This window comes from Lepisosteus platostomus, chromosome 13 (genome assembly GCF_059453375.1).
Source record: "Lepisosteus platostomus isolate fLepPlt1 chromosome 13, fLepPlt1.hap1, whole genome shotgun sequence".
Classification (NCBI taxonomy): Eukaryota; Metazoa; Chordata; class Actinopteri; order Semionotiformes; family Lepisosteidae; genus Lepisosteus; species Lepisosteus platostomus.
Window position 1 is genome coordinate 29,366,705 of NC_142623.1, and position 26,958 is coordinate 29,393,662.

A 26,958-nucleotide genomic window follows, 5' to 3' on the forward strand; every position below is an offset into this window, starting at 1 on the left:
TTGCCAGTAATGTCTAAGATAGTTTGAAACATTTTCTCTATCAATATTAAGACCAGGGGCCCTCAATTGTTTATCAGGTTTACATCCAGTACTCATAAGATAAGATAACTTTTTACAGCTGGAACTAACTGTTACATTTGAGCCAAGAGTTTGTGAGAGGATTCTAGAATAGGTCTACTTATCTTTCAGTCCTTTCATTCTGTTTTCATTCTATTCTTTTATTTGCCTTGTCTTGCTATTAGCCATTAAATAATAAAAACATCTGGCTGTAACACAATTCTATGATGATTAATCAAAAGGGTTTTCAAACTGAAAACCCCTGATTTAGAGAAATACATGTAATGATGTCCTTTTCCTTGGAGAAACAGGCTTCAAAGTGTAAGACCACAGTGCAAGGATTGTATCAGTACTTGACCAAATGATTCCCATAGTTATATGCAAATATGTTGTTTCTTATTTTACTCCTGTAAGTTCCAGGGCAAAGTTTCAAAATCTGACTCCTCAAATGCTGTTCAAGATTGTATCCAAGGACTAGGGAGTTTTAGATATAAAACTTTCCTTTTGAAAACCAGCTAATCTTAAGTCTTGTGAGCATTTTTTTATGATTTTGTTGTCTGCTTCAGGCCTCAGTGTATTGATATGAAAATTATTCTTCTCAACAGAGTAGCAGCACAGACACACAACTAATGGCAAATAAGTTTTGTTTTCTTTTCTCATTACATACAGTAGCATTTGAATTATTCAGACATTGGCATATAAGCATACATTTCATATTTGTTATAAATCAAAGGAAGACATAATTTTGACAATTAAATATAAGATCTTAGGCTGTACAAATTGTTCATTTTCAAATATAACTATTTTTAAATAATGAAGGACAGGATTGTCCCCATTAATATTTTCACTATCACTATTATTCCAGTAAAAACATTTGCTCAGTACATGACTTCATCAATATTTAAAAACATGAATACAAACTAGATTCTTATTGTTAATCTTAACAGGTATTTCATATTACACTAAATTATAATCTTAACACTGTTTAACATCCTTCAAATGAAGATTTACATAAGGCTCACTTCAGGTAATTTTACTGTATTTAATCTTTATTACATTTTAAAATTCTTCAGGAGTTTACACCACATTCCATTACACATATCACATTTACATTTAATTGATCATTAATAACATTCAGAAAGGAAAATATGATATTCTAAGAAGGAATTTGAATTTGGATGACAACGCATGTACTGTATTTGGTTTGTCTTCAGAAGAATAAATTTACCATTGGTCCCCATTTTATACTCATACTCTTTCAACAACTATCACAGACACTGATTTTTTTAAGATCACATTTCTTCTGTAAGAATAAAAGGTATCTATGTTGGCATATTGAAATCTGTTTCATTTAATATTTATTAATTTTAATATGAATAATTTAACAATCTGTTGTGCTATGCGAGACAGAAACATATGGCACATTTACTGTTGAAAGATGAACACTTTTTAACTATAAAATATGGACCAATTTAATTTTATTTATAGTAATTGTCTTTAACAATTTGTTTTAAAAGTTTGCAAACAGCTGCATTAATAGCAAGTGTTAAATGTAAATGGAATCAAAAATCACTTTGCTAAAGCACATACAAAAGCTCCAAGCCTCCCAATTTCTACCAATTCTTGCCTTATCAGCACATGTCCTAACATAAGAAACGTTTTTTTTCCCCAGTAACATTACAACCTTCCACATCATACGGCTGTGAACTGAGCCACACAATACTGAACCAGCTTAATGAAAGTCAGCATTACCTTACCCACACACATTACCTTACCCACACTTATAACTCTGATCAGCATCTACTACTCAATCATTATCCCCACCCTACTCCCCGTCAAACTCTAACACAGTGAGATGACACATTGAAATTTGTTGTAAACTTCTGGCTGTGGAAATCGACAAAATGACAAAATGCCCAAAAGAGATCAAAGGAACCCTAACACTCTAATGAAGAGATCCTCAATGGCAGAGCTTGTGGTGCACGAGCTTTTGAATGATTTTAGCAGTTTAGGTCTGTGCAAGGCAGGCTTTGGTGGAAGACTTTTCTAGGATTTGATTGGTAGAGACTGGGGTTCCATGATGGGTTGCGGAAGATTCTGCGCCTACCAGGAAGGAGTAACCTGAAGCTATCAGTACTATGGATGGCTTAGTTTAGCCTTATGCAGAATAGGTATTGGAATTGATAGTGAATAAATGCTCGCTAAAACTTGTCTGTTATTTGATGCAAAGACACATGGCAATAAGTGAAGGGAATAATAAGAGACTCCTTGGTTAATGGCATCATCAAGCTTAAAGTACTGAATGTAAGCACAAGAGGATGGATTCCTGGCGAATCCCCTAAAATAGCAGCTAAAGCAATTGGGAGACCAGTCTCTGGCAGGGATGGAGGATCTCTGCTGGGGCTTTTGGTGAAATGGAAGCTGAAGTGGGGAGATCTGGGGACCGACAACCCAATCGCTTGGTTATCAGAGTTGAGGTTGAGGTAGGGAACACATCACCACCACTGCCTGGGCTGTAACCAGTAGCAGACAGTGGGTGGCGGCAGGAGCTGTAAATGAGGACCTTGAACCCAGCCCAGATGGATGCTGTGTGCTTGCACTGAGACCACAGTACTGGTAGCTAAGAGGCTCCTTGAGGGAAAGGAGAAAAGGAGGACTGGGGAAAGGGAAGAGATGGACATTGGAGCCTGGTGCTGTGGGGTGGATGTCCAACAATGAAATGGAAGAGATAGGGGAGAGAGAAATAGGGAAATAGTGAATGAAGCAGGATTTTGGATAAAGAGTGGAGAGGGAAGGGGGAAAGGGAAACATAGTTGTTCCGGAGCCTGGGGTACGGAGGGATTAAAATCAGAAGTAGCCAGAAAAAGAGTAGACGTCATGGCAACTGCAGGAAGCCATTTTTTTTTCCGCGGAGTGTGGAGAAGAATGGGTCAAAGAGCTGCATGTTAAAGTTGAAGTAAGTAGGCAACTCCCCACTTTGGCTTGAAGGAAAGTGGTAATCAGAAAGCTGGGTATGGAGGTGCTGAGGAAATGATAGGGTGGGAGCCAGAGCAATTGCACTGACCGCAGCAGAAGCTGGCGGAAATGACAAAGGATGAAGAGGTGGACATGGAGAATTGAAAGGTAAGGTCTTTCTCTGAGCAGAGCAAACCCCAAATACGAGACGATATGTGAAAGATATGTTCAGTAGGCAAAACAGAGTTGGCAAAGAGAAGAGAAGTGGGCAAGAATAGATGTAAACCTCATTCCTGACTTCTGTTTGAAAAAAACTCCATCAGTCATGCTTACCTTTGCACATCCATTTTTGTTAAAAACCTTTCAGTTTGGATCACAAACACCCTCAACTTGCAAAAGCAATGCATGAAACATTTTGAAGAACAAATCAGAAGAATCTTTATTTTAGACTGGAAAACCAAAATATGACAAAATTTATTTTAGGTGTATTTATGATATAACATTCATACAAAACTTGGTAATAATAAATATTCAGGGTAGAGAATGTGTCTAATAAATAGGTATAAATACAACATTAATACAGAAAATAATTTGCAAGTAATAAAATATCCTTCTTTATTTTTAACACAAACAACACTAAGCTACTTAAGGTAAAAATTATGTTTATTGTAAAATGATTATTAAAAAGAAAAAAATACACTTTTTTAACTAAAAAAATTTTAAAAGTTCATATATCATGCTATATATCAAGATAATAAATATATAAAATCAGATAAAGTATGTTTTTATTGTATTGTATGTTCTGCTCATTAACAATGCACAAGTATACTCAATTTTAATTTAAACTGTACATATGCATATTTATTGGTAAGAAAAGATGAACATTCCTTAACTAATTATAACACTTTTTTCTACAAAACATGTAAAACAAGGATATACAGTACAGCACAGTATGCAACCACCACTGACTTGAAAGAAAAAAGACATTTAATATATTTAAACCAAATGTATTGAAAATTGGGGGTTGAAAATCTGTCAATAACGTCCATTTAAAAAAGTGACAGAAAATATATAGTAACAGCTTTGAGATATAAAGAAAACTTTATAAAAAAACTTAGGAGTTTCTTAAAATTATTGAGTATAAAAGAATTCTTCATTGGAGCTGCCTTTTTCCATGGGGACAAAATCTACATTTTCAGTGTTTTCATGTCCCCGGTGGCATATGCATAGAAATTTAAATATTATTATATTATACATTAAGACCTATTCTGGCTTACCTTTAATCTCCCAAAACAAATGTCTTTGTCTATCCATGGAAAATATTACTGGGAAATTGATCCCCAATAACAGGTTTAAAATTCATTGATGAAACTGATAGAACAAACAAAACAGAAATAAAGGTAACAAAAATGTTTTTCCTGTTTTTAAAATTAAATAAGAGTGAAATATGTACACTAAAGTATGAGAGGATGTTATATACATTTAATATATTTTATATAGATTATAACAATTATAGATATTTTATATAATATATTGACTATAATCATTGTAATGTAAATGTGATGTGTGATTTAAATCACATTATTTCTCAACACAAATCCTTGTCTGTCTGCCTTCAATCATTTAGTTTTCATTTGCAAAACAGATGCTGTAATACAGAATAATACCAAATGGCAAAAACTCATACAAGTAAACACAGCGAACAAGCATGACAAATTAACTTGTCATTTCAGGTATATTTTTCCTGGCAAACAACAAAAGCTAAGTAGTTGCATATTTCACTGAGATTTACAATGAAAATACTAAATATGTGTCTAACAATTTAGTTGCTTTTAACCCTGTTTTCCCATAGGTTGTCTTGTGCAAACTGCCTTTCATACATAACTATCATAACTAGTTGGTATTTGAGGCCTCCTACAACTTTGGTTTTTAAGAGTTTAAAAGTAACGTAACTTTTGTATTTGCTGCCTGACTGAACAGAGTTCTGTTGTGTACCGGCACGTAACTCTGAAATGTGGATTCTATAAGAGCACACCTTTGACCTATTTCTCACCTTAGAGTTGTTTTAAAAAGTTAAGTATAGTCTGTAAAAAATGATGTTTTAACAGTCAGGTCCAAAGATTTGGTTTAAAACGACAAAATTGAGTTTCCCAAAACAAATGACTCTCACAATCAGCTCCATCAACCCATCGGATCCACACATCTGCTTTAAATGTAATGCATGTACACATTTACAGAGACAAAGTACTGTACTGCACAAGCCTGCAGGGTTATGTCAGTACTTCAGCTGCAATTGTGAAAGCCCTGATTCAAACAGAAAGGAAAAAGGCATTTAGGATTGAAAGAAATGCCACCAGAACCAGATGTGCTCTGAGAGCAAATAAAATCCCTGCATTAAATATATTTAAAGTCTGGCTAAAGGCAAAGAAATTCTAAATGAGCAAAAGCCTCAACACTACCTCCAGACAATAAAAGCTGGCATGGAAAAATGCAACACCTATGATACAAAAATGAAAGAGACAGCAGCAAGGTCTTCTTGTTTCACTACACACTTCTGAAGTGACTTCCAGAAGTGAGGGTCATTCTTCCTGCAATATAGAACAAAGAGACAGATTAAAGGAAGCGGAATGCCAACACAAGAGAATTTGAAAATACTCTAATACCAAAAAGGAGAAGGATTTCTCTGCTTAGTCAAAGAAGACAAATATATCCTTTAATGCATCTCATACAAGAGGAATGGCTGTAATTAACAGGCAAATTAAATGGGTCGGTATTGAGTAGTGTGAACCAGCATACCAGACATGCTGCAAATTTATTTTATTCTTGTCTGAACATGTGATAATGTTGATCTAAATTGATTCCGGACTCAAGTGCTGATAAACTGACCTTGGGAGTCACTTAAACTCCGGGTTCTTCTTCTTTTCTATTTCAGTCTCCATAAATTAAATGCCTCTTCTAAGACACTAATTTCAGAATAAGGCCAATGAGATGCTCATACTCAAAGTCTGTTTTTGATTAGTTTGTAATGCTAGCTTAACCTAGAGCTCCATAAAAATGCAAGTTTACAGATAATCAGGAGAGCAAACTGACGCATTACAATTTTTACTGTCATTTCAATACTACCAGTCCTTGTTAATTGACGTAATCATACCGTATGTATTGAAAATGTCAAACCAGATATGAAAAATGGTTTTGCAATATTTGAATGATGCTCCAAAACACAATTATTAATTCTTCATTAACACTACATAACATGGTAAAACAAATTTAATATAAACATATCTCAAGTCCAACAAGTTCTCAAGTCCATCATTTTCATCTTACTTTTCTCTGTCTGCAGTACTGCTTATGAACCAATTGACAGAAGAAAAAAAACAGAACAAAAGGTGACAAAATATTGTTACTGTTTTCAAAATAAAATGTGAGTGAATTATTTACACTAATGGAAGTATCAGGGTAATTGATATACTGTACATTTAATATGCTTTATAATGATTGTAATAATTTTCACAATTTATATAATATATTTAATATAATAACTGTAATTTATTGTAGTCTGTGCAGATTTAAACATGCCTGTAATAGAATTTCCACAAATGGTTATAAAGGATAATGCATGTTATTATAACATACTGTAGCGTTTATGAAAGAGTTCTTCAAGTAAAACATTATCTGATTTTTTTTAAAGCTTAGTTCCCCCAACACTTCTCTCACGGAAAAAAAAAATCAGAGTATACATTTCATTAGTGTGTGTTTTATATTGTACTTACGAGAATTTTATTCCAAAGCAAATATGGTGGATTTATATGACAATCGTCTGACGTTGCAGACCTTGCTTTCTTTATTGCTAAAAGATATTGATTAACTTCTACATTTAAGTGGAAGATATTTTTAAAGAAAGACCCAAATCTGACAATAACATTTTTGTACAGCACTTACTGGTTTAGATTTATTACAACTCAAGGAAAGCAGTTTTTAAGTCCTCTCTAGCAAGCAATAAAAAGCAATCTTACTGCCTACAGGTAAATTCAGGGGTTGTAAACTCAGATCCTAAGAAGCCTCTCAAACTAATGTGTCTTTGGAAATGGCTATATTGAAAAGACCTATTCATTAACAAGCACCACTGTAGGCTTTTTCTAACCAGATACTGTATAGCACTTACAGTACACAGTGAGTGGAACTCAGCCTTGCCATTTTTGTCCTGTGACAGCTCGACTAGAGTAGCTTTTGTCATTGACCCAGTAGTATTAAAAAGATACCAAACCACAGAAAATAGAACAGAAGAAATACAATTGCAACCTATTCATGTGGGTTTTCTAACATAAATTATACATGTACACATAACCTTTGAAAGCATTTTTTCCTTTCAAATAAAGATTTCATAATTATGTGATTAGTGATGGTTTACATTAATTATTGGTCTGTTTCTAATCACAAATCAAACTGGAATCAGCCATTGTTCATAAACTTGCTTTAATTGCTAACCCTTGTAACAGAAAAGGAGTGGTGAGGGCCACAGATGTTTTCCTTGGAAACATGCACATTTGAACATTCTGACATTTTTCACATTGCTAATTCCACAGTGCACAGAACACAGCTAGCATTGATTAGAGGAGTGAATCATCTCCCAGTGAAAACACTTGGTGCTCACAGTTATCTGGTAGTCAGAAGGATGTTTGGCCAGCCCATGAAGCCCTACTGTAGTCAATTACACTACAGTAATTGACTCAAACAATTGAAAACACCTTGACTATATTTTTAATACTGCAAAGAAAATATATAGCACTTTCAAACAAGGCCAGAGGTGTAACTCACAGAGTTCACCCTAAAATAAAGTAAAATATTTATTCAATATGTCAATTTGATCTCAATGAATGCGATAATGGGGTGAATGTATTAGAGGTTATTTGGTATAACTCTCCTAACTGAGAGCATGGCAGACTGATTGGAAGGATGGGGTTGAGCAAACATCCTTCATTTTCACAAGGAATGAGCCAGGGAGCTGCTGCAAGTGTGTAGATGGGGTGGTTGGAAGGGTGCATAAAAATGCACAGTGAGATATATTTATATGTAGAAGATCAGAAATAGGCAAGAATAGGATATAACATCTTGAACTTCTCTTATAAAAAATTTAGACTTAATTTTAAGGCTCAATCTGCAGTATACTACAAATAAAATATTTTATTTTCTTATGTACTACTTTTACTGGGAGTTAAATCGACCCACCCTGTTGATAAATCTAATAGATTTGGTGGTATTGTCCTTTGTGACAGTCACATGAGTGATTTGAACTGCTTATGTGGAAGCATGACTATGGGATCTTTAGAAATTAATTAAAGGGGTTACACTTTATAAACTTTAAAGTAATTATGGCTCTGCAGCAAGCATTCTTTCATATCACTTAACATTCACTTTAGAGCTTTTGCTGGAGGATTTTATCATATTTAGAATCTAAAAAAACAGTACCACTTCTTAGGGATGTGGTGCAACACTGCATTTAATGCATATGTCTAGACTTGTAATGACTCTTCTTTGGTTACTATGCATTCTTCAAATAACTAAGTGCAGACAGTATCTTTCAGCTATGGAAGCCCGTTTCCGCCAGGGAGTAAAAAAAAAACGTGCTATGGTATCTCAGAATTCTGACTTAGTATCTCAGAATTGTGACTTAGTAACTCAGAATTCCGACTTAGTAACTCAGAATTGCGACTTAGCATCTCAGAATTCTGACTTAGTAAGTCAGAATTCTGACTTAGTATCTCAGAATTGCGACTTATCAACTCAGAATTCCGACTTAGTATCTCAGAATTGCGACTTAGTAAGTCAGAATTCCGACTTAGTATCTCAGAATTGCGACTTAGGAACTCAGAATTCCGACTAAGTATCTCAGAATTGCGACTTAGTAAGTCAGAATTGCGACTCAGTATCTCAGAATTGCGACTTAGCAACTCAGAATTCCGACTTAGTAACTCAGAATTCCGACTTTATATCTCACATTTGCGACTTCGAAATAGCCAGATTTCATTGTCTGTCCTCTTGTTATTGTAACGGATTCGGGTTCTAGGGCTTGTGCCCTCGCCGCTCCCACCCTAGTTCGTGCCTCACTGCACTGGCTCACTTTCTTTAAGAACACTTTCTTTAACCCCGGCGGCCAGCATCCCTGTTATGCGCAGGGGAGGGTGGTGTACTGCAACCAGATCGTACAACCTGTATGTCAGCCGTTCCGTTACACTATTTTCATGAATTGTACAGGATCATAGGATCTATAAGCCTGAAGACTTGTCCTGTACAGTGCCCTGATAAAAATCAAATTAATTACACTAATTTTTTATAGAATCCCATTTCCGCCAGTGAGGCTTCCATAGTACCCGGATGGAATAGTGCACGGTGGGCTTTTTAAAAATCGTTTTTATTTTTTATTTATTTATATATTAGACAGAATATGAAATAAGATACAGAAATAGGCACTTCACATCCAGAAGAATTCACAATTATAAAAGCTGAAACTAAGTCGCAATTCTGAGATACTAAGTCGGAATTCTGAGTTGCTAAGTCGCAATTCTGAGATACTAAGTCGGAATTCTGAGTTGCTAAGTCGCAATTCTGAGAAACTAAGTCGGAATTCTGACTTACTAAGTCGCAATTCTGAGATACTAAGTCGGAATTCTGAGATACCATAGCGCGTTTTTTTTTACTCCCTGGCGGAAACGGGCTTCCATATTCAGCTAAATATAGAGTAGTATGATTTTTTTCATTTTTTCCACATTTTTCATTTATTCGGTTATTAACATTTTCATAGCTATCACTTTTTCAGGTGTTAACAGCTGTCTTATCAACTTGCCAGATCTAATGAGGTTGCTGCTGTAAGCATATTTTGTGGACCTGTAGGTGGTGCTCTTCACCCTGGACTAGAATTTGCAGACCATTATGGTGATGTGTACTATGTGTTGTCAGAAATTAATCTGGAGTCCTCACTAATTGGCCATTAAAGGTCCTATGTTGCAGTTTGGAAGAATGGAGACATGAACCACAGTGTTATCGCTGAAATTCAATGTGTGCTTGCTCTATCTGGCCTACTTACAGTGACCCCACAATTCAAATCCAAGTCAATTCAAGTCAATTTCTCATTTCTCCATTTACTTGCTAAGTAGTAGGTGGCAGGAGTACATATGAGCAGCTAAAGCTGATCTGCATGACAGCTTATTCACTGGTGGATGAAGCTGATCTCTTCCTATGAATAAAATACAATGGGATCTTTTGGGATGAACAGCAATGTACTGTATGATTGTTATTGTTGTTGGTGGTGGTGGTGGTGGTGATGTTCTGTTGAGAATGATGATGATATAAACAATATGATTATGAAAATATATATTAAATGAGACTCCTGTGTTCTACAGTAGGATCATCTGCTTGTGCAAATGTCAATATCAGTTGGAACATAAAAAAAAAACATACCCTCCTCTACACAAGAGTGTGACTTCCATATACCAGATACTACTGGATGATCAAGAACGTGATAAGATACTGCAAATGCACCCATAAAATATAAACAATTAATCTATTATAGTATGCTCTGTGGGAATTTGACCATACGGGCAACAGTAATAGGTCAGAGTTTGCCATATTGCCGAATTTAATAAAGTCCATATAGAGTATGTACTGTACGGTAGTAGGTGTGTACATGGTGAAGTTCTTTCAAATTTCATTAGACATAAGATTACCTCATACCATCCGAAGGCATTGAAACAAGCTAATAAAAATCTAGGGTGGTAAAAAACCACGTACTATCAAAGACAAGGGATTAAATAATTAACCTTCTGTTCATATGTAATAAAAAGCATTGTCTTGAATCATAATTACTACAGTATCTATCTTGGTTAGATATGTTTTGTGTTGCAGTGTATTTTATCATCAATTTACAGATCTTTTTTTAGTGTACCTCTTAATAGAGTTACAAAAATATAGTTACAAATAGCATCATATATTAATTAGGCCAAAACTACTTATGGTTAGTGACAATTCCACAACTGATGGTCTCCTAGGCACTCTCTTGGAGTCAAAATATATCTTTTTCAGGCTAAACAGGCAGGTCTATAAATTTAATGTAGTAATTGTTCATTCATTAAATAACTTTATAAATGCTTTATCCAATTCACTATCATGGGGGAGCTGGAGTCTATCCTGCCAAGCAATGGCCACAAGGCAGAGCACACCATGGACGGGACACCAGGAGAGAGACACACAGACACAAACACACACCAGGGACACCTTTCCCCAGAAGCCAATTAACCTGTCAGCATGTCTTTGGACTATAGAAAAAACCAAAGCGCCCAGAAGAAACCCATACAAACTCCAGGCAGATACAGTAACAACCCAGGATTGAACCCAGGGCCCCAGTGCTGCAAGGCAAAAAATGCTAACGACTACAGTACATTATCATGCTGCCCCACGGTAGTAATTATAGAGATATAAAATGTTCTTTCCCTACAGTGTATTTGGTGTTCATAGATGTTCATTGCTATATCATGTTGTTTTTATTCACTGAGGTTGTATTTTAGTATAATTCAGCAGCAGTCAAGTTGACCAGTTCTTCAAATCTCCTTGTAAAACAACTGATGCCCAGATATTTATTCTTAAGATTGACAGATATTTAAACATTTAGAATCGCCACTTATTTTACAAAAAGCTAAATAACAGTGCAGAAGAAGTTGCAACATAATCTAGAATCCAGAATCGATCTAAATCCTTTTCATCACATACTTGTACATATTCAGTACTGTATATCAAACAATTCCAAACAATTAATATAAACATACAGTACAAAAAAGCAAATATACAAATCACAATACCTTCAAGAGTGAGTTGATAGCTCCATGGTATCCTTTGACAGATAGACAATCCAGTACACAAGGTTGAATGCACCAAATGACAAAGGGAAAAGTATACGGGCATATTTGTCTATTTTGCTTGTCCCCGTAAGTTGGATATTTGCAGGAATGGCAGATCCTTGCTGCAGGAATTGTGGCTGTGGTGGGGGTGTATAGCTTTCTTCAATCGGCGGTTCGTTACGGGAAACCACAGAGTTCAATCTCTTCTTTAGGCTGCTATTGGAATCTGAGTGCTGCTCCAGTTCATGAAAATTAAAATTAAAAAACACGGGATCAATTTTTGATTTTCTCCAAGTGTCACAAAATGAGCAAACAATTATCATTTTGTTAACAGGAACCCGCTATGCTTTTTTTTTTACTTGTCCAGTAAAAACAGCTGATTATTTTAAATAAATGATATAGAAAGAGCAGCAATAGGCTCAATGATTGAACAGGGTTTAGGCTCTGATGAGAGAAGACTTTGATTTTGAGATATGATCAGGGTGACACTAATGCCATTGCTACCATTAATGTGAAACCAAATAATCTATTTGTTTGTTGATTTGTAATATGCATTCAAAAAATCAATGACTATTGGTATACATGATCTTTTCTCTCATTAAATTGTTTTAGTTATTTAAAACAAGCTCCTCTGAGCCTGTATTTTACTTATGTTCTATATTAATGAGCTTGTTTTGCTTTAAGAAAATTTTGAACAGCTTTGCGTATATTACAGAGACGAGTGGGGAGTATGAAGGGGGGGGGGGGGGGATTTTTGAATAGCTTCCATGACATACAAGGTTGTAACTGCAAATGTCAGCTGCCTAACGCTGTGCACTACCCGTTGTGGTGTAAGATCATGCTGGGAGGAACTGCTGCTTAGTGTTTTAATACTGTGCTATTTTTGAAACGACAATGACTGTGAGTTTATGTAGGATAGCTCCCAAAAGGCTTGATATTTTTCCACTACCTGTGACAAATTAACATCATTTATTGCTAAACAATATTTTGTCAACTTCATGTAATTGAACAAAGGAGTGATCAGTTTTCATTTCAAATACAGAGCTTCTGCAAAGTGTACTGTATGCCCTTGCAGTCTTTTGAGATCCACCACTTCAAAATTTCAAAATGTATTTTGACAGTCCTCACTGCTCAGTTCCTGTTTTGGGCTTTCTGAGCACTTAGAAACAAATGCATGGCAAAGGCTCTCTGTCTTTCTTCAAAATTCCCAAAGATGATGTCTGTCTCCAAACCCGCTCTTGTTAGTTAAAAATAATGGTTACTAATTTCTTGTAATTAACCTTCCTTTTTTAAGCAACAGAAAATTAGGTGATATTTAAAAATCGTGTAAAGCAATATAAATGGTTAAAACACACACGAAATCAATATATGTGCATAATACAGAGCAACCCTATGATTTGTATTCCACTTGGTAAGTGTACAGAGGACACAAATTGTTCTTTTCAGTACTTTTACTAGCTTACAGTACAGTACAGTATGTACACCTAAAAAGCATACAGACTTTAAAACCTTAAAAAAGGTTACGTTGACACAAGCGCCTCCAAATGCATGAAGCTATCCAATGGTAATGCCTGAACACTGCTCCAACATCGAAGAATGCACCTTGTGCATTTAAATTGATTTCATGTACTTATGTAATCTGCTGCAGTACCACAAAAGTAACTGCAATATCAGTTCCACACTAAGCCACTTTGGCTGCCTGCTCTTGTCTTGTATCCTATTACCAAAGGGGAAGAAAATTACCGACACAATCTCCTCCTCGCTCGTTGCAGCTGCAGCCTCTAATGCTGCTGCCTTGGCCACCTTTCGCAGTGCTCTCTGAGCCTGGATGTTGGTAAAGTAGTTGACAGCCGCAAACTCAATGAGCGCAGAAAAGACAAAGGCAAAGCATACTGCTATGAACCAGTCCATGGCAGTGGCGTAGGACACTTTCGGCAGGGAGTGTCGAGCACTGATGCTGAGGGTGGTCATGGTAAGGACAGTGGTGATACCTTGAAATATAGATGAAAAACTACTTTAGAAGCCTGAATGAAACAAGCAAATCAAAGTGGAGAGGCTATTTGCTCCAGGCTTAGAGGGACATATCCCCCACGTTCTCTTCCCTATCAGTTAATTAATATACTGTATATACTGTAAATCAACGTCATGCATATATGAAACATCAAACATATACTGTAAAGAAATGGTTACTTGCAACCCATGTCAGTATTATTTTCAGAAATTCCCTTGCTACCCATTTCCGGTACAAGTTTCACCCTTATTGTTGACCCAAATATGACTTGCCTGATTTGGTTTATCTTTAGTATCTTTAGCTAGTAAATCAAAAGATGATTGAACGTAACACAAAAATAACTGAAAATATGTGAATCCGAAAAACAGATAAATAGCCAGTTCAGACTCAGTGACCACTGCCAGTAACAGCAGTTTGATTCAGCAATCTACATATTTATAGTGTAAATTATATGAGCTTCTACCCATTTTTTGTGCCTGTAATGAAGTCAAAAAAATGATTCACAAATATTTTTATAGTTGTTGTCACTTAATGTAATATTCTCTTTTCATTTTCATGAAGCATAACAGGTTCTAAACATACTGTACGTAATGACATGGGTTTCAAGAAAACCTTAAAATCAAAGAGCTTCTTTGGATATTAGTATTTGAACTTACACATTACACATTTACATATTGTATCTACTGCATTTGTGTCCACAAATCTTGACAAGCACCTTGTTTTCATTCCCTTTGTGTAGGGAACCTTTGCCTCTTTCTTAATGCTTATATATATTAAGTTTATAAGCAAAGCACTGATACTTCTCTTGTTATAAGGGGTCTTCATTCTCATTTACAACACCCTTCCTACAACCTACTGTACACTTTATTTACACTTTATTTCCAGATCACATTGAGATTTTTTGGGCAAATATCTATGGTGGAACACAGAAATATTAAAAAAAGATTCTGTACATTTTCTAGATACTCTGTTAGATGGAGTTATATTACTGTTATTGAAAAAGTGCTTCCTCCAGTTACTGAACACAAATGCATCTTAAAATCACAACTGATTTACTGTAAAACTGCTACACCATACAGTAGAATGACAAAGATACTGTATGGGAGGCTTTCATACCAGCTACAGTTCTTGCAGGAACAGACTCTTTGTTGATCCAGAACACAACTTGGGACAGAACAACAGTCATGAAGCATGGAATGTATGTTTGAATGAGGTAGTAGCCTAGTTTTCTTTCAAGATGAAAATAGACCACTTGCAATGCATATTCACCTGAAATGAACACATGATGGACAATGATAATGGTCAGTGGAACAAAATGAAATAATAAAGGTTTACATGTAACAAGAGTTTAATTAAATCAATAGTATGTGATAGAGGCACTATTTTACTGCAAAATGTAATGTGCACGATGTGCCTTATATACCAGAAGTGTAACAGAATTGTTTATAAAAGATGTACAATCCTGCATATGTTATTTAAGACAATCAGTAGTAATGAGACCAAACTCAACCGATTAAGTTAAATAAAGGTGTCGTGCATTTCTTCAATTTGTTTAAAAAAAAACATCTGTACTCTATAGCCTATGAAATTAAATTTTCTTCCTGATATATGGTACTATAAATTGCATATGTGTATATGTTTGTAAGGGAGAGATCCTGAAATTTTAAATATTAATTGGCTGGATTTACTAAATCACATTTAAGGAGGGAGAGCTAACTGTTACATAAGTAACAACAAGAGCTGTTCTCATTCCGTATTTCAGGGGTGTACTCAATCTTCTTAATGTCCCAGTAGCAAAACCTATTGTAATGTCAATTTAATCTGCATACAATTCACAAAAGCAAAACATAAAAAACAAGCAAAGAAATACACCCATCTGATCTTTCTCTGCATCTACAGTAAAAATATATACTTTGATCAGAGCGATTTCACTACTTCAGGTAAAAAAAAGTGCTTGTTTTTACAAAACAAAGCAAATTTGTTTTTAATATATTTACCAATTAGGAAACTTAAACTTGAGTAAGATCACTTCCAAGCAAGTCAAAATAAAAGAGGTTCATTCAGCCTTTGTATCATACAGTCTGAGGAAAATAGGTTTTTGTGCCACTCCAGGGGAATGTCTCTCTAATGTTCTCGTTAATTAGACATTCACATAGTTTATTTCCAAGAAGAAAGAAATGGAATGTGTTAGTTTGTGACAAAAGTCACCATTTTCTCAAATAAAGGCTTATGGCACTATACATGTTTATGTTGATAAATGCTTAGTGAGAAAATACTGTACAGTGAGGTTAATACTTTGTGGTGACACCCTGTGCTTCATGAGCGGCAGTCATGTGCTTATACTTTTTATGCACACATATGATGGTCATTGTCTGCAGAACTGTAGCCTAGTCCTGGTTTACAATTGGTAAGAAAACTGAGAAGAGGGTTTGCTGGGATGCTTTTGATCCATGCATTATGGAATTCATCTCAAGTTGTTTGCCAGACCTTGGCAGAGATGTCTTAGTTTTTGTAGTTATGCGGTATGGAGTATCTATGAGGTGCCGTTTAGGCCATTATTCAAACTTTACCTCTCATACACACACAAATTGCTCTCAAATACACACAAAATGCTTTTTCACACTAACAAAAATTGCTCTCACACTCTCCATTTTACCTCTCACGTTCATATAAAATGCTCTCAAATTCACTAGTTTTATCTTTCACATACACAGAAATGTTCACATTCACTAGTTATTTCGTGTATATGTGAGAGCATTTTGTGTGTGCATGAGAGGTAAAGTTTGAATAATGGCCTAAACAGCACCTCATAAGTATCAGAACTTGTTGACGCAAGAAACAGTTGCTTACTTTAAAAAAATGAACACTTCGACAAAGAGCACAATAAATGTAATGGATGGTAGTGAATCACTGTAGTGCATTACAATAATGTAAAGAAAGTTAGGATCTTACTGTACAAGTCTGTGGCACCCAGCCCAATCACTAGACACATTTCTCAGTGAATGTGTGGCAATCCTCGACTAATTCCTGGGAAAAGCACCCAGGTGAACTAACATTCTTCAAACTCTGTAAAAAGTAATTCAGGTTGTGTGCAAAGAAGGGGTTGTGATCCTGCAGGTTAGGTGTGCTGGCCGAAACCCAAAGTTTAAGCACCGAATAAGGAAAAGACTAACACCACAAAATGGTGACCCCATCACGCACCCTAACCCCACGTGTTCTACTTACATACAGTATACTGTATACTGTTTACATTATTTGCAAAAGCTTTACTCATTCCAAGGCAGTTTCTCATAATATTTAGAAAAATATGTAGCCATCTAAATATTTTGATACAAAATATTGGCACCTTGAAGTCAGTGCTTTGTATCCACTGCGTAAGTTTACTATAGTTATTTCCCTGTATCTCAAGAACCTGTGAGTTCCCAAAAGACCATATAATACATCATGACTCTGTTCTCTAAATCGCCTGCTCCTTTTAATAGTGCCACAGGTCTCATGGCATCACCGTGTTGTTTGAGGTAAAAAGCAAAGCACAGATCAGTCTCAATCAGTTAAGCTCCTGTACTTAAAGCTTCTAGAATATCTTCTTATTACACAGAGGTCACCTGTCTTTTAGAACTTTACAACAAGCAGTTTTGATTTAATGAGTTGAGTAATGGTTCCTGCTCTAATTTTTTAAAACATATTTTGTTTGTTATTATTATTATAATTTTAATGTCTCTTTACATAAAGAGCTTGGATGTATAATTTGCACCAGATATTAACCTAGCAATAGCTATTCACTTTTAAACTTTCAAAAACTTGAAATGGGAAATGAAATCTTTAATCTATTTAGTATTAGAAATGCCTGCATGTTATATAAGATCTCCTCAAGGACATGAGAGATTTGTGGAACTGAAATATAATCTAAACAACATTTTATTTTTATTAGAAATTAACCCAGCAGGACATACAAAGTTAATGAGTTTCTGAAAATGCACATTCCAAAAGTAGCAAACTTAAATCCATGCAAATGATTTATATCTTCCTTAATTTCAGTCCAGTCTAAATTCTGAAGGACTTGTGAGAGAATCGTAATCTGCACAGACCAGCCTTCTCACTCATATGAGTAAAATCAAACAGAGCAAATTAAAATCTAAATTGAAAGGATCAGAATCAAACTAAGAAATAGAACTCCCTGTTCCTAAGGCAAAAATCAAACCCCTATGTCATGCAGTAATCTAAGTCATGTAAGCTGATCCTGAAAAAACAGCTTGAAAGTTAAAAAAATATGAATTAGTATCCTAAAACAAGCTTTTACAACTCATCCTTGTTACCAGCAATTACAACCTGTTCTTATAGCATGCTATTAAAGCATTAAAAATCACACAAATTAAATCATGGATGGATGGATGTTGGCCCGTTATGCCTTCTGGCATGTAGGGACAGTAACATCCTGTTGCTGTTTCCGTAACATTTTTTTTTTCTGGGACAGGGCTGTTAGCTTTGTGCCCAGTCTCCAACATGGAGGACCTGGCGCCCGATGTGGGACACAAACCCACGCTCTGAGAGTATGAGTCTCATGCTCTACCAACAGAGCTAGGCAAGCCCTCAAATGAAATCATAAACATAAATCTTTTTAATTTTTTTTTTTCTAATTTTACATATCCTCCTATGTTTATCAACATACTCCTGTGCTGTTTCATACTGAAGCAACATGAGAAAAAAAAACTTTATTTAAGAATGAAGTTCATATAAGGCTGTTTATTTATAAGTATATCCAACCTCAAGATTTAAGTCTTTGTGTAAGATTGAAGTGTTTGTGTTTGTCATTTCAGTCTTTTGCTGAAATGAGGAATGATAACAATCAGATATATTTTCTAACCCTGTTACATGTAAACACTGATGATGTGGCTATATAGTGGACATTTAATATAACATCCCAGAGCCTACCAAATACAGTTCTAGCAGGAACTGACTCCTTATTGATCCAAAAGGACACCTGAGAAAGTATGACTGTCATTATGCACGGAATGTATGTCTGAATCATGAAGTATCCCATCTTCCTTTGCAGGTAGAAGTAAACTGTCATAACTATGTATTCACCTGTCAGAAAACAAATGGATTTTTGGCACAAACAATATTGGGGTTTCACAGTTTTAGAACAGCAGCACTTCAAAACACTTCTGATCTTAATCAAACTAAAAGAAAACTTTCTTTTTCGTCACTTAAAATTTAAAAGTTTAGCTTTTTTGGACTTCTTCTGGATTCTCTGGAACAGATCAACAGGATTGAAATCTACACACTTTCACCTGCACTTTCAGAGCTTACATATTCTAGTACACTACACAACCATTTTGAGTGACTGCTCTATTTGGTAACCACTGGACAGACACAAATGATTAGTTAATTTCACAGTTTAAGGGAGCAACCAGAATATTGGCCCATGCTTTTCCTAAAGAAAAACCTAATTTCAATATATCAAAAACATTACCATCATTGCCATGTCTAAAAAAAATGAATATATGTGCTTTAATTGCACAATAACATTTAATGACTCTACCCAGCTGAAAAATTTGAAACAGTAAGAAACTGACATTTTCAATTCTAACCTTATAAATATAAACCACCTTACATTTTGCTAAGAGTTACAGCACACTGTATTGAAACTTTGAGCAAGGTCAATTAAAATCAAAATAATTTATAATACTCTGCTATAAATATTGGTAGTGTCATTCTCTCAGTCTCTTGATCATATTGCTGGTTAGCTTTAGCATCTACGTGTGTTCAGGGGAAAAATAAATACTTCTATTTCAACCTTCACATAGAAATCAAACTCTACTTTATAATAAAAACCTACAAGTCTACTTGGTAGTCATTCAACTGAAATAAATATGCTCCTTACCTGTGTTTGATTTAAGTGTTTCACTTGACACAGTCTGTCCTATTAGATCATACTGAAGTAAACTTGATGACTCTTCTGGGACTTCTACTGAGTACAATGGTCCCTTCTTCCATGTATAAATGATTTCACTTTTGGGATAGGCATCTATATTGTAAGCAAATAAAACATTGTAATAACTATTATTAAAATATATCTATCACATACACTCTAAAACTACGCCCACTCCTCCAGAAAAAAAGAAAAATGTAAATAAATTAAATAATACTTACAGCTACCAAACTTCAAAGGACATGCATGACCATCCATTGGAAAGTTCATTAATCTCATGGGGCATTCTGCATTGATGGTGAGTCTGAAATGTATTAACATACACCAAGGATAAGGTTCATATACAGTACCAAAAAGTTAAAATACACATTACAGATCACACAAAAATATTACAGGAGGAATAACATTATCCAAGAATTAAATGTATTGAAAAATGTTTATTGCGTGTTTTAGTCAAAGTACATTTTGCTTAACCTGCTTGTCTGAGGGCCACAGGACAAGGAGGCTGGGACACCCTGCAGAGTGAAAAGTGAACCAAGAGAGAGCTGCATAGGTGGGGTGGAGGTGAGAATCAAAAGATGAATGTGAAGGAGAGAATAGGCTAACGTATAGTATTAGAGTTTTTTTAAAATACAGGAAGTTACATCAGGAATGATTATGATTTAGGCCATCTGAACTTTCCTGCTGTTATCCTTCCTGAACCTCCATTACTGTACACATACAATTGTAGTACTGTAAGATAGAAACATGTGATAGGATCCAAAGACAGAATTATGTGAGCATAATTCTGCTAATGATTAAAACCTACAAAATAACACTAAACCCCTTCAAGAAAACAGTGAGGTAATCCTAAATGATTCATATTTTCAAGATGTTGTGCAGTAGGGGATCTGGATATTCTGTAACAAAATATTTTTCGAATTTTAGAATTTTATATTTAGGACATATTGATGTTTTGGACATACCTCATTGTATATAGCACTGTCCCATTCTGCATGATCCTGAAAAGCTTGTTAGGGGTGGTCATGTTGTGAGAGATGGACTTCTTGCCATTTCTGAAGAAGGTGTCAGGAGTCCAGATCTTACTAACCATCAGATTGTTGAGTCTAAGAATTTCAATGGGCCCATCAAACTTCAATCTCTCATCAATCCATGTCTGCCTAAAGAATACGTCCATTGTATATTCCTAGAGGGAACAAATGGGAAATGTTGTCACCCCAACTTTAATCATTGTCCAATCATACAAGCATTTTTAAATTAATAAATATGTAATTGCCACAGCCCTCGCAAGGAAAAAATTATTGACGATGGATGGATTAATGGGTTTCAAGGTAATCAGTGCCTAAAAGCAGAATAAATCTAATAATTTTAATGTATGCCCTTTTATTTTAGGTTTTATTAGGATTTTTGTTTCTATAGCCAATTGAAGGTTATAATACAAGAAAATATACAGATAAAATATTAACACCATAGTAAACTTTGGTCAGATGAAATGCATAAATGTATGGTTTTAAATGCCCCCCCAGAATTCAGTGAAATCACACAAAATCTAAAACTGCATTAATTAATGTGAAAGCTTAATACTGTATGTCTGGAAATTTGTACTTCTGGTTGATTCAAAAGTGAAGGATTGAAAAGCGTATTTACACTACGATACACATGCAGTACTGTAAATACATCTGTAGCTGCACATAGGAATCTTATATTTTTCACATGGTGGTTCAAATAGATTTAGATGCAGTTAAAACAGTGTAGTTTGCACCAAAGATAAGACACCCAACTGTGTCCTTCACTGGAAGGGATTGTCAAGCAGATTAAACTTCCTAATCAGCTTTAATAACATTCTGCCCAAACACCAGAATAATGAAGGCAGTACGAACATGACTTGAGGCAGTGGACATGTTAAAGCTCAGAGCTCTTAGCAATTCTAATAGCTTGTCTCTAGGAACATGAACATAAAACACACAATTTTATTAACATGAATGAACAATTTGTTTTCACAAAACTCAAATCTTTAGATAAGACAATAATACAACTTACCATCTCAACATCTGAAACTGGGCCAAAACTGGTAACAAAGATGTCCGTTTTGACTTCAGTAACAGGACCTTAAAAAGATTTATTGTGTTTATAGTAGTCTTTAATATTGCTTGCATCAAATCCCAAGCAAAATTAATTAAAATGCAGTAACTATGAAAAGGGTAAAAACTTTCTACTTTGAGTTAACAAAGCTGTGGTTCGAAAGTACAATAATTTACAATAATCTTGTTAAATTAAGACACTATACTGTGTTAGGTTTCTTTGCACTGCAATGATCAGAATAATTAAACACTTTTTATTGGTTGGCCTGCACTGTGTACTGCTTAATTGGTCAGTGCATAATTTAATTGCTCAGACATGAGAAGCACTCTAGGGCAAAAATGTATGACAGAGACATTAATCAGATCGGTAACACTTCACAGAGACGAAGAAACTGTTTCCAGGGTCTCCAGGGTTTCCCAAGGTTCTGCCATGGCCTTCGTGCAAAACAAACATTTTAGGCACACGTCAAAATATTTGTCGGAAAGTTCATACAACTGTACTGAACACCTGTTATTAACACACCCATAGAAACGTCCGCAATACCTCCAAATCCAGGTCGTAGTCGGTTATCGTAGCCATCCAGCAGCCTGTCCAAAATACGTGTGATGTTTTCTGAAAAGATGCTCACATCTGTTGGCTGGGTTCCCCACGCCACGCCAACACTGGGATGTAAATAGATTTTAATCGATTTTGTTGTCAAGCACGTTTGCTTCTCAAACTCAGAAAGTTAACTTGCCAGAAATATATATTTATCTGTATGCTATACTAAATAAAAGAAAATCGTTATATTAGAACATGGTATAAGCAAACGATGACACCAAATAAACATTAGTTCCCCTTCTTTTATTCTGGTGACACGACAGAATTACACTTTATCAAGAAAACACTTACCAAACCAAGAGAAAGCGATTTATCAGAAAAGCCATGCCTCTGGCGCACAAGACCAAAAAGCCCTTGTCAACTGTAATAATTTGCATATCCCATATTTTGATTCTTCTAAAATTTTGATCCTAAGCTTCAATGTGAATCGGGATGCTTTACTCCCCGTCCTCAGCGACTTCACTTGTGCGTTTGTGCCTCATCTGACTGGCTCAGTAGGAAAACTAGAGTTTTAAGAGACGGAGAAGCACGGACGGAGAGCATTGACAATAATCGAATAAGGCATTATGGGAGATTAAAAGGAAGAAATCCACTGATAGTTTTGGCAGGGAATTAGCAGGGACCCGTTAGGAGATTTGGAAAAAGCTCAAATGTCCTGCTGTTGGAGATTACGCCAGCTATGGCTCCAATTTCTCTGAGAGAGAGCATTCTACAGATGTTAATTCATAATAAAGTTTAAAAGCTCCATATTATTCTGAAAGACGTGAGGTACTGTATATTTCCATTTGCTTTATTTTTTTATTAAGCGAAACAATATTTACTTATATCGTCTCTTACTCAGTTAAGCCTAGATGTATCTACGTACTGTACACCATATAGTACAAATCTGTTTTTTAATCATGAGTAAGATTATTGTTGTTACTACTACAGCTGCTGTGACCAGTATTGAACAACTGTTCTAGTGCCAACAATGATAGCCTGCACTTACCAGGAATCATTCAGACCTAATTCGGAAGTCGATTAGAATCATTTCAGTTTCAGCACACAGCGTACGGTATACTGCTTAAGCTTACATACAGTAAGTATATGACTCCTTTTACAGTACCCCCGCAGCACCAGGCAAAGTTGTGGGATGATACTGTATGTACAGTTTAAATATCAATTAAATCTCACTACGAAAGGAAAACGTCACAGTCTATAAGCCACTGGCTTACTGTACTTACATGCGCATTATCCAGCCTTAAATAGGCCAGAAGAAGACGGGCAGAGTAAATTAGTTGGAGATTCAAGAAAGGAGAACCCTTTCGTTATGGAAAAAAAAAAACTGGTATTACTGTACATGACTCCCATCTGTATAGCACTCTGGACCGTCTACTGACTGAAGTTACCCCAAGCAATACTTCAATACTGGTGCCCTTTTATACATCTGAGTGACCTGGTGTGATCAGTACCCATACACAATAGTCTCCACCGTCCCTCCAAAACCAGACCCAGAGCTTTATTATGCAAAAAGAGACGCCTTTTATAAGATAAACTGAACTTTGTAAGAGAAATTGCAAGAAAGAATGTTGGTGGTGTTAATGATAATACCGTTTTGCGCAATAGAGTGCTGACCATAAAACTATGCAATAGTCTTTATAAAATGTTCTGTAAAGAAGGAAGAAGGTGAGGAAAGGACCCAGGAAATGATACGATAAAATCCAAGGTATTTCTAAAGAAAACAATAAAAAGAAAACTATTTTTCTTTTTTTATATAAGAGGAAACTAGTCGTTTCCCAACAAATATTTAAGCTGCTGTTGATTTCAGTTATACCATTAGAACTGTCCAATGGAAAAGTACAGAGATTGTGGTGCAATTTGGTGTAATTTACAGTACAGATAATTTGGTGCGACAGGGATAGTCAAAAACTGCTTCGAATGTGCAATACATGTTAAGCAAAGTACTGTAAGTGTTGTCGGGAGAGTTGAACCGACTTGCATAACATCTATAACATACTGTACAGTATTTAGAATTTAATAAATTAGACGTCCAAGACAGATGTCGTGTCACAGAATTTCCAGAACACGTGCAGCTGCGATTGCTGACAGGTAAGGATATCCTGAATAGAAAAGATTACAGTGAACTCCAGCAAAGCATATTGTCTGTTGCAGTACGTTTTTTTTTTAAGTTCATAAACTTTTCGCAGAAATCAAGTTTATTTGACCACATCGTTGCTCATTGTATATTTATAGGTATTAAAATACAATGAAAAACTAATAGAACTGGTGGAATTTCTCCAATGCTACCCAGTTTACTGTATTTTGGAGAGGGGATCATTGTGGTCTCGCCACAGAAAATAAACGTGTAACACGTGGAAGCTTGTGAAAAGCTTGGGTTTTATGCCAACCCATATACACTAACTCTATGATCACTATAATCTTAACACCGGAACAGAAGACAGACTAGAATAGAACAAAAACTGTAATCAATTAAAATTCCAGTTAAGACAATGAAGACGCACTTCATAGGAATATATTGGACGTCTCCAGATCCCTCAGTGAAGCCCTGTTCAAGAAAATAGTTAGACGTCCCTAAGGTTAAAGCAATAATAATACTGAAAGATTATATTGAATTTTCTTAACAGATATTCTCAGACTAAAATGCCAATATGTCTGCAGTCTGCTTCAGTAAAGCATTTACTGCTATGGGATTTAAATTCTGTGTCCGATAGACTATGCAATGAAGACTGATTATTCCTACGGTTTATATATAAACGAACATTTTAGAGGTGTCTGGTCCTTTTTCATCTATCAGGGTAGTTATGTAATCGTATCAGTACAGTACATCACTCGCATACAGTAATATACTTCTGTACTTTTGTTCACTTAGCAAACCAATCCACCCAAAAAGGAGAATTACAGTTACAACCATGTTAACATCATTGGGTTGGATCAATCATTTGTGCTGTATTTCTATGACAACAATATAGAAAGCTGCTGTAGCGATTTACAGTACCATGAAACGTGAAGTTACCGTGTACAGTAAATGCAGGGTTAATCTACACTATATGGATTAATCTAATGATTATTATGTGATCTATGAACTATTAAATTTTAACATAATGTACTGTATCCGGCTTGTTCATGTTAACGATGTCCTAATGCTTTATGACTAAGTTTTAAAGCAGAAGTCGGTTTTATCGAGCTTTGGCCAAAATATAAAATAATGTTTAACGTACCGGTGAATCTTATTGTATAGCGCTACTAGGCTTCCCGGAATTAACACATCAGTTAAAAAAGAAAAAAAAGATGAATTACATGTTTTAATCCTTGCGCATCCTCTACCCAGTCTACAATGTGCGCTGTTATACATGCTGCGTTCAAAACAGATGGTTTGAAATAGATAGGAGTCAATACTGTACGTCTTGTCCCTAATTCGAGCTTTTGAGGCATCCATAATGGAGTCTCTGAGGTACGGTGCTTAAATATATCATGCGGGTTTTAATACCATTGGCTGCCAAAGTAAAATGAATTGACATATCAAAGTGATACTCCAACACTGCGTACAGTGGAAGACCGATACATCTAGTTTATACTGTATGCAGTTATATACTGTTCTAAATCAGATTAGCACTGGGTCGACACCTTTTCTTTCCCTTGTAAAATTCGTAAAGGTTCATTAGAAGTGTACTTCAAGCTGTTTTTTTCTTGAAATAAGCTCATGCTTAAGGGTTTTGCAGTGAAGTCTGACAATATTTAGGCTTTGATACGTCTTTTATAGATGAAGCTTATTAGTACCACACTAATTTAGACATTCGTCAGTCGAGGAATCAACTTGGTTCCTGGCGTCACTAAGCCGTTTGTATGTTGTAACTGATAGAGCTGCTGCATCAGTGCTTTAAGACCCTTTAAGACCCGATGCCTGAATATGGTCATTTCTGTGTAGAGTTTACACGTTCGCTCTATGTTCACATGTTTTTTTTTTTACTGAGCGGGGTTTCCTCTTGCCTTTCAAATACATATTTATGTTAATTGGAAACATAAACAATGTCTCTTAGAAAAACTTAACTTTTAAGTTGCAATTGAAACATATTTGATTCTTACATTCTTAGCTTGAGGGGCTACAGTTCTTCAGGACAAAATCTGCCAACCCAATAAAGTATTAGAATAATTATAATATATTGCTCACTTATTAAGAAGCCAATGATATAGTGCTAAACACATCCTGGAAGATACTCATACAGTATCGAAATGTATTTTATAACTCCTTATCTTTCTCTGTCTCCTCTGAGAACTAGACAAGTGCACAAGTCAGTGATTCTGTAGCCATTATGTGATCTGCTTTCTTCTTGGAATTTTTGCCAGACTTACTGTATTTGTCATTTTAACACCTTCTTGCCTTTCTTTACTACAGTATATATCATTCTCTTGAGGTACTAACCTAAGCTTTCTAC

The 26,958-nt window shown here is 35.4% G+C and overlaps 1 protein-coding gene across 4 annotated transcripts; it reads right to left on the minus strand.

Annotated features, from left to right (window-relative positions):
* Nucleotides 1-3,425: 3,425 nt before the first annotated feature.
* gabra6b (gamma-aminobutyric acid type A receptor subunit alpha6b) lies at nt 3,426-23,618 on the minus strand. 4 transcript variants are annotated; one of them, XM_088604040.1, is made up of 10 exons: nt 23,514-23,618; nt 22,469-22,587; nt 21,884-21,951; nt 20,809-21,029; nt 20,065-20,147; nt 19,796-19,939; nt 18,844-18,996; nt 13,644-13,891; nt 11,862-12,133; nt 3,426-5,600 (listed from the first exon to the last, which is right to left on the minus strand). In XM_088604040.1, exons 3-9 carry the CDS (start codon nt 21,884-21,886, stop codon nt 11,864-11,866), a joined length of 1,122 nt encoding a protein of 373 aa, XP_088460166.1. In that variant the 5' UTR covers nt 21,887-21,951; nt 22,469-22,587; nt 23,514-23,618; the 3' UTR covers nt 3,426-5,600; nt 11,862-11,863. The 4 variants fall into 4 exon arrangements, with proteins under 4 accessions (XP_088460166.1, XP_088460164.1, XP_088460163.1 ...); XM_088604038.1 differs by lacking the exons at nt 18,844-18,996; nt 23,514-23,618 and adding exons at nt 15,028-15,180; nt 22,817-23,085; XM_088604037.1 differs by lacking the exon at nt 23,514-23,618 and adding an exon at nt 22,817-23,083.
* Nucleotides 23,619-26,958: the final 3,340 nt, after the last annotated feature.

Excerpts from the sequence above, each read along its gene's own strand:
- gabra6b (XM_088604038.1), bottom strand. The coding sequence starts at position 22,902 with ATGCAAATTATTACAGTTGACAAGGGCTTTTTGGTCTTGTGCGCCAGA. Across the intron at positions 21,952-22,468 it reads ACTACGACCTGGATTTGGAG|GTCCTGTTACTGAAGTCAAA; the intron begins GTATTGCGGACG and ends AATCTTTTTAAG. Across the intron at positions 12,134-13,643 it reads GCGAGGAGGAGATTGTGTCG|CACTCAGATTCCAATAGCAG; the intron begins GTAATTTTCTTC and ends GAACTGGAGCAG.